This window comes from Pseudorasbora parva, chromosome 6 (assembly GCF_024679245.1).
Source record: "Pseudorasbora parva isolate DD20220531a chromosome 6, ASM2467924v1, whole genome shotgun sequence".
In the NCBI taxonomy this organism is placed as follows: domain Eukaryota; kingdom Metazoa; phylum Chordata; class Actinopteri; order Cypriniformes; family Gobionidae; genus Pseudorasbora; species Pseudorasbora parva.
The window spans coordinates 22,920,847-22,936,966 of record NC_090177.1 but is presented as its reverse complement, the minus strand read 5'-3'; the positions used below and the strand labels follow the sequence as shown (position 1 = coordinate 22,936,966).

General features: G+C 38.8%; 1 protein-coding gene across 4 annotated transcripts in view; it reads left to right on the top strand.

The window, feature by feature from the left end:
* samd11 (sterile alpha motif domain containing 11) overlaps positions 1 to 16,120 on the top strand; it is a 111,611-nt gene that overhangs the window by 54,888 nt on the left and 40,603 nt on the right. For all 4 annotated transcript variants that reach the window (XM_067446257.1, XM_067446256.1, XM_067446255.1 and 1 more), the window contains one exon: positions 10,493 to 10,665. In XM_067446257.1, coding sequence (XP_067302358.1) covers positions 10,493 to 10,665 — 173 coding nt within the window. The remainder of the gene's footprint in view (positions 1 to 10,492; positions 10,666 to 16,120) is intronic.

The following is a 16,120-nucleotide window of genomic DNA, read 5'->3' as shown; positions in this document are numbered from 1 at the left end:
TACATTAAACATAATAATTCTATTTGACCAAATTCCATTCTTTTAACGTAAAAACAATATTAATGATATTTAGAATATTCGATTAAAAAAAAACGTTCAAAAGTACATCTGCATGGCGCGGATTACTGACGTCATCACATGGTGCAGATTACCGACATCATCAACACGATCTTAGTTTAACAAACATCAAAAATTAATGATCAAAAATTATTATTCTTTGTTAACGTTAATTTTAACATTTACCAATATACATTAAAATAATTTACTCTGAACATGTAGGCCTACAGCTGTGTTTTTTAGGTTTAATAAATACTGTATCAAATGCATTGCTCATAGTAAATTAATACATTAATGTTAAATGAAACCTTGTAAAGTGTTACCCTAAAAACAATGTTTTGCCTGATAGAGACAAACATATGTTGTTGATATAAAAAGATAATTGTTTAGTAACCTCTGTTGAGTGACTTTAATCAATTTAGCAAACAGAAAACACTTTATCTACTAAAACATTTAATCTGTTTTCAATTTAAATGTTCACAAGTCAGAAAAAAAGAAGAGGAAAAACTCGCACAAATCTCTTTTCTTTTCATTCATTCAGTCAATCAGTCAGTCATTATGTCTCACAGTAACATGTTTCTGTTAAACAAAAGTGTATTACTATAATTTATTACTGTAATTATTAAAGCTGCTAGATATAACCGCAAAGGAAATAAATGTATTTTTACAAGCTATTGTAATATAGGAAACCATTCAGCACGCCAATATTAATTTCTCCAAGCTGTAGCTACCCCTGTCTTGATTATAGGAGCAATGGTGTAGTGGTTATTTTCACCAGCAGATGGCGCTGTGAGATACGCTGACTCTACTTGGTCGCGCACACGCTGTTATTACTACTTCACGCAGAGCACCATTATCGTCAAATATCAAAAGAAACATCATTATCATCATTATATTTTGAAGGTAGTAACATACTAATAATAACAATTCATGTTAAATTAAAGTAGTACTGTTTTATGTACTTTATAACGGAACCTCAAAAGGGTGATATTTTTGTCCCCAAAAGTTCTGACCAAAAATCGTAATAATCAAACTAAATCATAAAAATTATTAATGCTAATAATAATAATAGTAATAATAATATCATCATTATGGGAGCCCACAACACCAACACATAAAAATATAATTGTCCCCGTTTTATAATTAATAGATAATAACAAATGAGATTTTTTGTGATATTTTGACCACTAAAAAAAGGAATTGCCCATGGTTTCCATTTCAGAAATCTGGTCATCTTAGATTATTGGAAACAGTGCAGGAAAGCTTTACAGGCAGGTGGGGGACGACTGACTGTGTGGTGGACTGGACTGGTATCAGAGCTGGGTGTGTCTATGTGGGTGTTGGTGGGATAGGTACAGGGCTTATCTATCAGCTCATGCAGCTGATCATTACAAAGCCACTATGGCTACACATGAACGCACTCCTCCAAATGTCAGTTTTTACATACGACGGACCCAGTTCTTCTCTTAACTGTTCAAATACCGTTTGATGCCATTTTTTTCACAGAAAGTGCCATGCCATGCTATACTTCATATAAAACTTCTTGTATATTGAGATTCTTGTATAATTTTTAATCATTATTTCTTCTATATATTGCAAGTGATATAAATATATGCATTTTGTTTTATTATTATAACTTTTTACATAACATTTGGTTACAGTCCTCCTCAAATCTGAATGCCAAGCATGTATATTTTTTTCTCAACAGCACAGGGACTTTTCACTCTTTGCGTCACTGTGCTTGTTTGTGTTTGTGCCATTCTGGACCAATTCTTTGCAGCTGATCCTGCTTTAGTATCGTTTTACTTTTTAGTCAGTACATCAAAATTAGTCTAAATGATGTCTAAAATTTAAGTTACTCAATATTGACAATATTAAAAGAATTGCACGCATTTCTTTTAAACTTATAACTTTCTGCATTCAATTGTTTCTTGAGCTGCAAATAAGCATATTAGAACGATTCCTGAAGGATCGTGTAACACTGAAGACTAAAGTTATGATGAGGAAAATTCAGCTTTGACATCACTGTAAAAAATAGAAAACAGTTGTTTTTAAAATCACTGTTTTACTGTATATTGTTTTAAATAAAAGCAGCATTTGTAAGCATAAGAGATTGCTTCCAATTTTTATTTTGACCTGACCACAGCACCTAAAATAAACACTTTATTTTCACTTAGCTATATGCATTTAAATGCACATCAATCTTTATAAAAATAAAAAAAATCCGGGAGGGTCACCAACCTGAATATTAGAAACCGAGTAAAGATGGTCTGGAGCAGAATATATGTTATATTGTCTGTGTTGTGTTTATGTTCAGTTTATATTGTAATCTTTGGCTTGCTTTATCTTAAATGTGGCCCTTTTCTCCACTTTTCAATCATACATTCTTAGTTCCAGCATCCAGCTTCTACATTTTGGTCTCTTGGGAGTGTGTTGGAGTCAGTACCTATCCATAAAGGTCTCCAGTGGCTGTCTTTTTTGAAGGGAGGGGGGATCCAAACGCAGGCAGAGAAATCTTTGCACGCATGGCTGGACTGCCACTGACCTCCCCGCGCCGGGGAACGCTTCACTGGGCTGACACAGCCCGCTCACCCTATGGGTCGGGGGGAGGTTTGCGGGAGTGAGGGGGGTGGTTGTTCTGGGTGAGGATGGGAAGCACACTGCCCTTCAGCTCTCTTACTCGCCATATACACTTAACTCCCATATATAAGCTACACTGGCAACAATGTAAACCAGCTGTATAAACACTTTTTAAGGTCACATTTGTTAATATGAGTAAATTCATTAACTAACATGAACTGAAAATAAACTATATATTTTTAAAGCATTTATTAATCTTTGTTAATGTTAATAAAAATATAATTGTTCAATGCACTAACTTTGTAGTCAAATTTTAGTAAAATGTATGTTAACTAATTAATAAATGCTGTAGAATTATTAGTAGTTATGTTAACTTATGTTGTTGTCTAATGGTAACAAATGAAACCTTATTGTAAAGTGTTAATTTGGGTTGGTGAAGGAAGTTGTTTGACATTGTTTTCCAACTGTACATGTGAAAAAAAGTCAAAGTTAATTAGATCAGTCACGTGGCTGTAACTGAACACTATGGCCAATTTGTGGTAAGGCTCCCACAGAAGTGTGCATGTAAAGTATTTAGCATTTCTTTCTCTGTGCTATCGAATGTGCCAATAGATTTAAGTAGGCACATTAAACCCAGCCACACCGACCCACATGCCCCCACCCCCAGCTTGTGCCAAGTCTGCCCAGCGTCCCGCCTCCACACTTACGCTCAGCGTGGTTGTGGCAAACACACACACACACACACACACACACACACAGAGGTTAGAGCAGACAGACGCGTGACTCATTAGGCATTCGTCCCCTGGGGACAGTGCTGGGGGAGCGCACCACAGCTGCAGGAATGTCATGAGCTGCTACTGCTGTGTGCAACTGTGTGTGTGTGTGTGTGTGTGTGTGTGTGTGTGTGTTTGTGTGTGTATACCTTAGCAGAAGGCCAGCGCACCTTTCAGAAAATACAGCGCCAAGAAAACGTCTCCCTGCTTTTCCATATCATCCTTACTGTCTGAGCCAACAATAAAATATGTGAGGATGCCTACAAAACTCAGAAGTAGCCTCAAAAACACATTATACGGCAGATTATACACCGGATAAATCTGGTCCCGCCTGCTTATTAATCACTACATTCTTCTGGTTTAAAATGCACAATATGGTAACGGCTATGACGTGAAACACCTGTTCACCATATTACTGCTGTTCCCTACAGAGACAAACTATTAAACTTAGTGTACTTGAAAGTAAGTGGGACTATATCTTCTCGCATTTTTGAAGTTGCTTAAGAAAATAATGTTTACTGAAAATGTGTTTTAATTTTTAACTATTTAGTAGCTCTCGAAAAGTGTTACATTCAGTTACATTCGAATTTTAGCATCTGCAGTTGGATGCAAACAGGGTGAGATGTCCCACAGTCCTACTCTTGGCTCTGTTTTTAATCAAATACAAATAATAATAAATTCATAGGGCCCTATCTTGCACCCAGCGCAATTGACTTTGTACACCGACGCATGTGTCATTCCTATTTTGCACCCGCGCAAAGCACGCTTTTCCCTCCACAGAAGCACGTTGCTAAACTAGTGAATGAACTTGCGCTCCCTGGGTGGTTCAGCGCAAAAAAGGAGGCGTGTTCCGGCGCAAATAATCCCTGGTGCTAGTTCATCATGCTATTTTAAGGGCGCATGCTTGACAATAATGTATAGTGTGCACAATGCTATACATAATGCTCATGTAATCTACACAGATGCAACAGTTATTTTTGCAAATCATAAATTGTTACACTAAAAAAATATTAACACATGAGATGACGGAAATCATTGTGGTGTTTCACGAAAATGTGAAAAAATAGGCATAAATCTAGCTTACAAATTATTCAGGCTAATTGTAGTAATTAAGGATCAGACCTGTTTGCCCAATAGTGGCAAGACATATATGTATATAAGGACATCTGACAAATTGGTTTGTCCATCAAGAACCAGGAAAAAAAAATCGACTAAAAAAAAACAAAAAAAAAAACACTGTTTATCCGACGCCTTTTTAACCGACGCTATTTTAGGTGGGTTTCTCCCATCCCCATTCAACACATCTTCTCTATCTTTCACTGCTCTTAAAAGAACATCAGTCACGTCGGCTGTGAACCGCTCCTGGCGTGCGCCTGGTAAATACGCCATAATAATAGCGATCCATAATGGAACTTGCGCACCTGCTTTTAAAGGGAATGTTGGATGACGCTCTGATTGGTTTATTCAGGTTACGCCCAAACCACACCTATGAATAATGAAGCTATTTCAGACCAACCTATTTTAGATTTGCGCTGGGTGCAAGAGCCATTTATCCCGCCGGGAAAATAGCAACAGCGCCGAGACCCGCCCACAAAGTTACTTGCGCTTCGCGCTTTGACACTTGCGTTTCAGATCGTTAAAATAGGGCCCCTAATGTGAATTACATAGCACTGAACTTGCCAGTAACATTTAAATTCAGACAGGAGGTCAATCTGTGACATTTAGATCCTATATTGGTCACGCGTTTTCTTGCCGTATGAATTTACAGGTCAGCAGTCACCAAACTTTCAAAATTTCTTCGCACAAGCTCACGTTTCCTTTCTCCCATATTCAAATCCACATGAATAAAAGTTAGTGGATCTCTAGTGTGAAGTCTAGTGTGAAATTGCAGTTCTACTGTAGTAAGTTCTTTAGTAAGAACCTCCACTTCTGTTCAAAAGTTTGGGGTCGGTAAGATTTTGTGTTTTGAAAGAAGTTAACCAAGGCTGTATATATTTGATCAAAAATGCAGTAAAAATAAAAAGATATTGAAATATTGTAAATTACAATTTCAAATAATGGGTTTAATATATGCAATGAATTTCAAACAAAGCTGAATTTTCAGCATCATTACTCCAGTCTTCAGTGTCACAAAAAAGTTATATAATATATGTATATAATATAATGTTATAAATATATATATATATATAATATGTCACTTTTACTGACCCCAAACTTTTGAACAGTTTTACTATTGCTTTACTGTGTTGTAATTCTGCTGTTTTCTTACTCCCTCTTGTGAGGTCTTTTCTATTAGGACACAGTGAGAACTTCCCTCACGTTTAAAACACCTCAGCTCAAGAGTTTTATGGGGCTTAAGACAGACACAAACCGGGCTGATAACTCATTTTGAGTTTACATGTGTGGTTTTATATTTACGCGTTTATGTTTTGTTCAAATGTGTATATATAGCTCGTCTCATTGAAGGGCAGACATCAAGTGTGGGAGGGCTTATTCATAGAAATGCTGCTTAGAGGAAATTCATATTCAATATTTTTTCCATGCCTGAGTGACAGTGTATGTGTGTGAGGGTGTGAATGTGTGTGTGTGTACATGTAGGCGGGAATTGAAGCCCAGGTTTTTTATGTTTTTGTTTTGAAGCACCCTCCCTGACTCCCTCTGTGCGGAAGTGTTACCGGAAATAGTGCGCAGCCGCCCCCGGTTCTGCGTCAGTTACGCCGAATAAAGCGAGGGGGCTGGACGGGGGCTTTCCGGGAGGACGTTGAGAAGGGTGGGGGTTGGAGAGGAGGAATGGGGGCAGGGAAGTGTGTTTGTGTGTGCGGAGGCCTGTCTTCGCTGAGGCCATGTGGGTAACAGCCGTCTCTCAGCACTAACTTTATCTGATAAAGCATCACCACTGCTGGCGCACTTCATACGTGGCATCCAGTGGCTGTTAACAGCTCCAAAACGCATTTGCCGCACCAAAAGAATGTCACAAAAAGCAGTATTTGTTTGTGTGTTCGCGGTTCTGTGTTGATATCATTTCACATGAGTTTATACAAGATTCGTCTCCGTTTAAACAACTTGGACGTTTAAATAAATCCATCACTTGGTGTTGTGCTCAAACTAAATAGATCTAATTTTCTGTTAAAATAGAAAATATATAAACAAAATCTGCTTCCTTTGCAAAAAGAGAGAAAAAAGAAAAGACAGTCGCTCTGGAAAAAAGTGTGTTCAGCTTGCCCATCCTCAGGGATGTTTTCATCTTTTTCGGCTTTTTCCCCCCTCTTCTTTTTAATGTATGCCACTTGAGAGAATCCAGAGGGGCTGCACCTGTTTGCCTCTTGGCTAGTCTCTCCACCTCCTGCCCCGGCCTGCCACTCACGCCTCGGCTCCTGTGGGATGCTCTGCATATGTGTATGTGCGCGTGCGAGCTTTGGGTGTGGAGGAAGGATAGCTGCAGGGCTCTGCAAAGTTTGACAGAGCTTGAGATGCAAGCATGCTCACACACACACATACACCACCCATTCACACAAACAGCTATTTCAGTTGAAGTTTTTCAAAGCCGTGTTAATTTTCTAGATCTCTGAACACTCCTTTAAGAGAAATTGGGGTTATACTATTTACTGAAATAAAAAGGAAAGTGTCTATAAGATATAGCCAAGAAAATTAAAAATTCTGATAAAAAGGGTGGTCCAGTGGCACAAATTGCCCAACATTAGGGGTAAGCTGTGTCATGTAAAGGAGTTAATTGAACCATTTGGGGAATATTTAAATGATTACAAATTTTAATGCAAATGAAAACATGCACAGGGCTTGACATTAACACTCGCTAAATTCAACAAGCAGTAGTGTTTAACAGTCACCACTAGCCACTTTGGCGGGCTGAATTTTATATATAATAAATACGTTTTTCAATTGTAGTCTTTTAAAAATGAATCTGAAATAATAAACTAAGTACAATGTAATGTTGTTTTTTAGATACACGTATCAATACTGAAATATCTGAAACACTTCCAATGCTCCAATACACACAAACCCACCTCCCATCACTCACTCGTTTCATTTGCTCTTGATGGGTATATAAAACAGTATATCTGGTCCGTGTGCGTCAGGACTTAGTGACAGCAGCCTAATATACTAGCTGACAAATTATGAGATCATATAAGAAATATCTATAGGGCTTGACAGGTTGACAGGGCTTTTTCCCCATGGTATCGATGTTAAAATTGTGGCCAGTGAAAATGCTGAGTGACTAGTAACTTTGGAAAACCACCACAGTGGCTGGTGAGCAAAAAAGTGTCCAGCCCTGTATGTGTGTGTGTATGTATGTATGTATATATATATATATATTGGGGCTGTCAATCGATTAAAATATTTAACCTTGATTAATCGCATGATTGCCATGAGTCAACTCGCGATTAATCGCAATTTAATCGCACATTTTTAGCAATTGTAAATGTATCTTAAATTAAATTTAAATTAAGTTTTTAATACTCTAATCAACATGTGTATGGACAAATATGCATGCTTTATGCAAATGTACATTTATTATTAGTGAAACCGTACTTATTCAATAATAATCAATACAGCATGAAGACTAGACGTATCAAAGGTCCTAGATGTTTATCTAAGAAATTGTTCATGTTTCTTAAGCCTAAACTTAAAAATTAAGAGTAAGTAGTGATTTCTCTCATTTTAAGAATATAAAGGGAGTTTTTACACTGGAATATAAAGGCAGTTTAATTCAGAGCAGGGCACAGTTCGTATGAAAAATTGGTAATGTGTACCAGTGAGCGCACCAGAACCACACCATACCTGGAGGAGGTCCATATTCCACGAGTAGGAATATAGTGCGGCCCTTTTAAGAGATCCGCATTCCCTATTGAACTGCCGGTATTTTGTGTGTGCGCGCCGAACTGGGCCGCGATTCACGTGGACAGTGTGAAGAACACGGACTCGGGAGCGCGCTTGTTCAGGAAAGTAACCTGTGCATTAGTTTTAGACGATTGTAATGTATTTAGTTCAATAAAAAACACGTGTACTGTAAGGTGATGATGGTGTTAATGATTTACCTCAGACATGAGCGAGAGTGAGCTTCAGTGCATCGCTGTCAGACTGCAGAGAATGTGCTCAGTGAAAAAACGCACTTCTTTCTGGAGTCTAATAAAAGTTAAACAGAAAATATGGTAGCTTATGTAGGCAATAACTGCACTTTTGGTTTAGAATATTAATGTTAATGTCAACCCTTTTCTTTCCCTATTAATGTTACCTTTGAGTCTGACTGCTCTCACTTTTTCCAGCTACGGGCTATGCCACGGATCAAACAGAAAATGCGCTGTGTTAACGCGCGTTAATAAATTTAGTGCCGTTAAAATGAATTTGCGTTAGCGCGTTAACTTTGACAGCCCTAATATATATATATATATATATATATATATATATATATATATATATATATATATATATATATATATATATATATTATGTGTGTGTGTTCAATCATGACACCCCAACAAATATATTTTACAGACAGCGTTTATTGATGAGAATGGATTGTATGTAGGCTTAGTCTTGGTGGACTTAATCTGCTGCTGCATCAGTGAAGGCTACTGCTGAAATGTGCGCATAAATAAAGTAAATAGGATGTGAGCTGCTGCAAAGAAAAAAGGGAGAATACCCTGGCAGATCTTGACAGGTGGTGCTGGGGAAGGTGGAGGGCTAGGAAAAATTCCATGCTGCACTGCTCTGAGTTGAGCCAGATAGAGATGGAAATAAGTTTTATGTCAGTTTTTAACAATTTTCCCATGTGCACCTTTCAGTCACAAGGAGCATGATGAGTATTGAATAAATATATGGTAACATGGCAATTTTTTTGTACTTTTACTTTATTATTATTTGGTGATATATTGTACCCCACTCTTTCATACTGTTTTTGCAACCAGTTTCCCTCTTTTTTCGATTTCTTCTCCTTCTCTTTCTCATTCTCCTTTTCCCTTCAAATCCTATCTCTCCCTCTCTGTTCACTCATGGATAGAGATAGAGGCACAGAAATCTGCACTGACCCCTTCAGGTCACATTAAAGGTCGCCCAGCTTCACACACTAAACCCTGAGGGCCTCTCATCCCCTTCATCCTTTGCTGTCTTTAGATGTCTGATGCGGACAGAGGGAAAATGAAGAGAAGGAATCACTATCACGTCCAGTTAACTCACCCATCCTCCATCACTGGTCTCGTGGATCAATGGTCTCTCCCTCTGCATGGATCTCTCTGACTGAGTTTATTTTTTTGTGCATTTTGAGCTTGTTGTGAATTTCCACCCTTCATTCTTCATGATGTGTGACCTGTGATTCATGATTCATGACCTGTGAGGTTGATCTGTGTAGGCCATGTGACAGAGGGAGAAACTGGAATGACTATTTGCTGAAATTTAGTGTAAAACTAACTTTAACTGCAACTTTAGATTGTTATTCTTTGCAACTTTAGAATATTAGATGGTGTTAATATCAGGAATAGTGTAGCTTAGTGGTTATATAAATGACTAACAAACCAAAAGGTTGGAAGTTTACACCCCACAAGGGGTGACTTCTTGAACTATCAATATTATTTCATTTATTCCAGATTGCTTTAGCTAAAAGTGTCAGCTATATCAGGGGTTTTCAAAGTTTTTGAATCCTGGTTCCCTTAAATGTGATCCCAATTATAAATTTAGAATATTATGATTTAAGGTTTAACATTAATAATTTGGTCCTATTTATTTGTATTTAGTTAATTTATTATTTATTTATTTTTGGGGCACCCTTGGGTTCTCTAGATTCAACCCCCCTGTGCTAAATGACAATGAAATTATGAATTCACATTGCTTTAAAGCTGTGTGTGAACCAAAAACTTATTTTATGAATCGGTTTTACAGAAACTGATTCATAATGCAAATTCAGAAACATGATGGATACATTTAGAATGTGTTTTATCAGCCTAAAGAGAATTGAAAGTGTGACGGATCAGAAACATTAGCCATTTCTCTGTACCACAGCTTAAGCCAGTAAAATCAGAGAAGGCTGTTCCCAGAGTCTCAGTCTGTCTGTCCCCTCTGTGCTCCTGCAGAACCGTGGGCGACTGGCAGAGAAACGCACCATCCCCTTGCCGCCAACACGGGTGCCCAAAAAGGAGCTGGCCTCCGTTTTCAGTAGTGACGACAGCGAGGGCAGCGAGCGGGCCAGTGGAGATCATGCAGACATCAAACAGGAAGAGCTGCATTACACTATCATGAGAAAGAGGTGAGAATTTGTGTGTGTGTGTGTGTGTGTGTGTGTGTGTGTGTGTGTGTGTGTGTGTGTGTGTGTGTGTGTGTGTAAGAGAGAGAGAGCGTTGGTGGGTGGGTGGGCAAAAAGTAGAGTGCCAATCCCAGTGCCAGGGATTGATACATCAACCATGATCTGCCGGAAAGGGGTTAGCCATATCAGACATCAGTATACCACCAAAGATCTTTAAAGAACACTTAGGTTTCTACCCCCATAGCCCCCTATTTTGACACACACATACCCTCTGACACACAAATACACTAATTTACTCTTTTGGCAGACACTACAGAGACACACAGGATGTGCCAACTCTAAATACCCATGCTTGGGAGCCCACAGGATACATACACAGAAATAAACATGAGGTCTTCTCATGAACCATATGAAAAGTGATATTGTTGATGAGGTATTTAAAGTCATGTAGCAACTTCTTGATGCCATACATTTCAGAATGGTTTGAGAGTTTTCACCTGATGCATTTCCTCATGCAGGTTTACGTTGAATTTCGCACCTTTTATATTTTGGTATGTGTCTTAACTGCTTGCATAATTCTATTTTGGTCATAGTGGTTGCTATAAAGTATGGGAAGCAAGGGAGTGCTTGGTCACTGATGGCTAAAGGGCTGTTCACATCAAGGACAAAAACTGTAAATATAAAGTTTTAATAATCGTTCTGATTCTATAAGAATAAGGCAGTCCACACCACAGCTGTAACAACAACATAAGAACAATATCATTGGGAACACTTTCAGATTAATTTTTTTATAGCTGATGAACAATAAAAACACTGACAGCTAATCAAAACCCATTAGATTTTAAAGAGCAAGTGCATTTTAAGGGGCAACTTGTTGGTTTAGACCCTAATATAGTTATCTTTATAGTTATCTTTATAGTTAGTGTTCTTGGTTGACATTCATGATGTTTAAAGTAGTTTGCCATGTACCACACCATTTTATGTCAATGTTTTGGGAGGACAGTATTGTTGGTTAGTATCTACAAGTACCATGTTAACGTTATAGTGATCATTAGAACAGGCTAGAACAGTTTAATATTGATAAGCAAGATTCATTTTTTGAAAGAAGCATACTAAACGTCTTTTTCAAAACCTAGTGAACTACTTTTACTCACTTACTCCGCTCACTTTAAGCTCAAATATTGGGTCAAATGATACCTTTTTAATTAATTCAAACATATTTATTGATACTTTTTAGTGTTACATTTTTTTTATCGAGGCCATTGCCATTCATTCTGGGATCACAGTCTCTGTGAAGTATATATGCAATGTTGCCTTAAAATATGGCCTAAATGAGGCAGCATGATTAAGTTTCCCAGTTTTTGGAAATCCTCATTTCAGCTTTCCACAAAAAATAAAATGTATCCAGTAATGTGTTACAAGTTCCACATCTCCGTCTTCAATCAGTGCGAGGGAATTTGGTGTTCATTAAATCTTCATGAGCTGTGTTTGGCCTCCCTCCTCTCTGGCACACAAGCCTGAAGAAGCTTATGAGTCTGCGGTCAGTGCAGCATTGAGCTAAGAGCAGTGGCTAAAGCGAACGGTTTTTCCGCCAGTGTTTTCTCTGCCTAAATGCATTACAGGTGATAACTAGCCAGCAGATGTCAGCTCTGGCAGGTGAGTCTGGGGAACCACATTTTTGTCAGACCATCTCCTCTTATACTAAAGAACTTGTTGAAAAGCCCGGCCTTGAGGTTCTGATCTATTATTAAGTTTCCTTTAATCACTAGAGCATGGCTTTCAAAGCTAGCTGTTGCTTTGAGACTGCAGGCTTTCCGGCTTTCCAGGGTCTTTAGGTGATTTTTCACTCACGTTTTTGAATAGGAGTGTCAGCAGCAGTTTCGATGTTGTTTGCAGTGAGAGATTGTGTTGGCGGTGTCTGCTGCGAATGCGATATGCTGGATAGTTAAATCTCCAGAAAGCTTCAGTGCTTCTAATGAGAGGAGTAAGAGAAGACAATATTCTCTTTTTCTCATTAGCCACTCGGCTCTTGCTAAAAATGTCTTAGTTAGCCCCTAGCTCCTGTCAGGTTTTCTTAAAGCAACCACCAATGCGTATAGCGATTATTTGACTTATTTAGTTGACCGCAATAGTCGTAGCTGTGCAGTTATAGACTTTTTTTTTTTGCTGCAGTAAATGGCAAATGAATTCCAATGGTTGAGTCAGTTGAGTGTAAGAGGCTTGGGTTTATGCCCATTGGTGTTAAGCGGTACATTTGGGTCATTACACAGGACTGTTAGGATATCATTCTCAAGCCAGCCTATACATATGTATGAGGACGTGCCCTCTTCCAGCATAGGCAGGTCATAGCTGGATCAGTCCTTTTTGTTGAGCCCTACAAGCTAACACAGGCTGCTAGTTAGCTTTCATAATTAATAAAAACATCATTGACCAAAACTGAGTGACGAGGGTGCCTATGCTGTGCTGTTGCTGTGCATCGAAAAAAACCACATGTTCAAGCATAACTTGAATTTGATTATGTTGTGGAGTAAAGAAGGTCTCTGAGTTCTTACCTTGCAGCGGATCAGCCCTGCAATGCCCAGGTACAAATATAAGCCCTCATCTGCAAGACTTTTTGGTCACTTCCTTCACTCAACCCGAGCCGCTGGCTCCTAGCAGCCACTTACCCTGTGACATCGAGGACGGCACAGGAACCAGAACCGGCCAGCTAAACTCATTATAGTGATCTCCCCCCAACACTTCAGACGCCCGCGTGTGAAGATGCTAATGAATTTAAAGAACACTTATGACTAATATCTAGGGCTTTTACCCTGTTAAAGGCGGCGGACTGCGAGGAGCCACGTCTCTCCTCTGTTCCGGGGCCGCTCACCTCACCCCTACTTTACTCAGATGAGGATCTGACCGAAAGAGATAATGGGATGTTCAATCTATGAAATTCAATTTCCATTGAGCTGGACTGGGTAAGTGAGTTGTGGAGGGGTCTTAACAAATTGGATTTAGTCAATGGATGGTGAAGGATGGGGAATTCTTTTTTGCGTTTGATCGTATTTACGCCTCATCATTTGCAGTTTATATTAGTGTTGTGGTAGAGTGTGCATAGCGTTTCTTCAGTCCAAGCTAAGGCGCTACACTTAACTAGAGACACACACACACACACACACACACACACACACACACACACACACACACACACACACACACTCACACACACACACACACACAAACACACACACAAGACACTTCTGTTTTACATTTTTCTAATTTAATGCAATTTATTTCATTGCATTTTCAGCTTAATAAAAAGTAGCATTTAAATGAATTTCAGAATGTCTTGTTTTTCTCTTGTGCTTTACTGACTGCAGCACTTTAGCTGCATGCACTCCACAAGTTTGTCAAACCAGATGATCATGTTCTCCCACATGATTTGAAAGTAACATGTTAAGCTTCAGTGGAAGAAGAACATCTCACCATCTGTACAAAGCAATTCACATGATAAGTGCCACAAATTTACTTGGATTATTGACATAGAAATAGGGAGGAATCAGAAATATTGATAATTCATTTCATGCCAATGTTTTGTAATTCTTAAACTTTATTTCCAGGTTTAAATAAGATTTTCCCAGATTTTCTATGTGGACTCAGACTTTTGGACTATTGGAATACATTTTCGCAATAGTGCGCATTCAGTTTTCAAAGGATTTCCAGCCACTGCCGTGAGAAAAGCTGGTATACTTTGACACCTTAAAGAAGACTCCCTATATCTTTTAACCAGATTAATGTTAATGGCCAGCAGGTTTATAGGTGATTAGTCCTCAGTCCTCATGTATCCTGCAGGGATACAGACCTTTCTTTCTTTGAGAACTAGAAGTGCTTATGCTGAAGTGTAGCGCCTTAGCTTCGTCTTTTATATTCCTATATCGTTTTGATTTTGCGTGTGGAGGTTGAGGGTCTTCGGGTCATAATGCACTAGAGAATCAGTATAAATACCATACTGAATAACAGAAATAACAAGCTTGGTTTCATAATCTTTGAAATGTAAGTAAAACCAGCCGATGATGATGACGGCATGCATCGACTGGCATCCTGTCTGAAAACAATCACTTTCGCTTATGCTTTAGCGATCAAATTTGCAGGTAGATGTTTATCATAGTATTAGTCTTCAAGGTCATGCCAATCATTTCTTGAAGCCTACCTGTGCACAGTCAGGTGTGTCAACACCAGGGCTTTGAGAAGTGCTGACTGCTTGTCTGGGTAATTACTGAGTAACCATCATGGATTATATAAGATAGTATACTTACTCAGAGGACAACCTGCTAAGAAAAGCCTCCAAAAAAGATGGCCCATCCCATATTATCTATTGTAATAATGCTAATGTGATTATAATGCCAATTGCATCTCTTGTGTAAAACTACCTGGCATTTAACTGCTGATTTGCTTAGGATACTCTCAGAATTTTTCTTTTTCTTTTTTTATTTATTTACAGCCTATGGAAAAAAACTAAGTGCAGAAACATAAGTGGATTAGATAAAGGAGGGGAGGAGGAGGCAGGTTGATTCCAGAATGGTGGACCCTCCCCTTGAGCATGAGGGACAGGGAAAGGAAATAAATCAGACAACTGTTGCACCTGTCTGGATAGAAATACTGTCTGTCTTTTCCCGGGTTTCTGCGGCCTCTTCAGAGAAGGGCCTGACCTGTCTGTGTTTAGCATTAGACGCGTTTGTCCAGCAAGGCTTGCCGTCCTCCTTCCTGGTGGCTGTCTGGACCTGAATGTAAGCACTCAGCTAGCCAGAAGTGGAAATCAGCTGGTCCAGACCTCAGGACTGAAGCCAGCCCAAACCGCCGTCTTTAGTGCACTGTAACTGGCCAGGCTCTTAAAATGCTGGTATGTACAGTCAAGGGCATTGCCATCTGACGCTTAAACTGTTTTTTAAATTATAAGCGATTTTGTTGAATGTCTCGACACCAGTGCTTTGGTATTTTTATTCTGATGTACAACAGACAAAATACTATACCAACATGTAATACGTTTACAAGGAATGGCTAGTAGCCTGGTTTTCCTGTAAATGTTTTTGCACTTGCATAGACATTTGGCTGATGATGGATTTTTTTATTTTTTTTATTTTATTTTATTTAATACAAAAGGGCTGTTTTTTTAGTTTGGTTGGCTTTCATTATAGGTCACATAGGTTTAGTAGAATCGTTCATATTCAGTCATTTGTGTGGTCCACCGGAGGAAATGATGTGTGCTCAAAAGTTTACTTTAAATGATGTGACCATGTGCTCCATTCATTCATCTGTTTTGTTAAGGCATTTCCCTGTACAGTTCTGGAGCATTGCACGACACACTGCTGGGAAGGGGACGTGATGCTGTAGGATTCCTGGAAAGAACCTTCTCTTCAGGCAATAATTAGTGGTTGGGTTCCAGTTCTGGAACTTTTAGAATGTCCCGGGCTCTTCC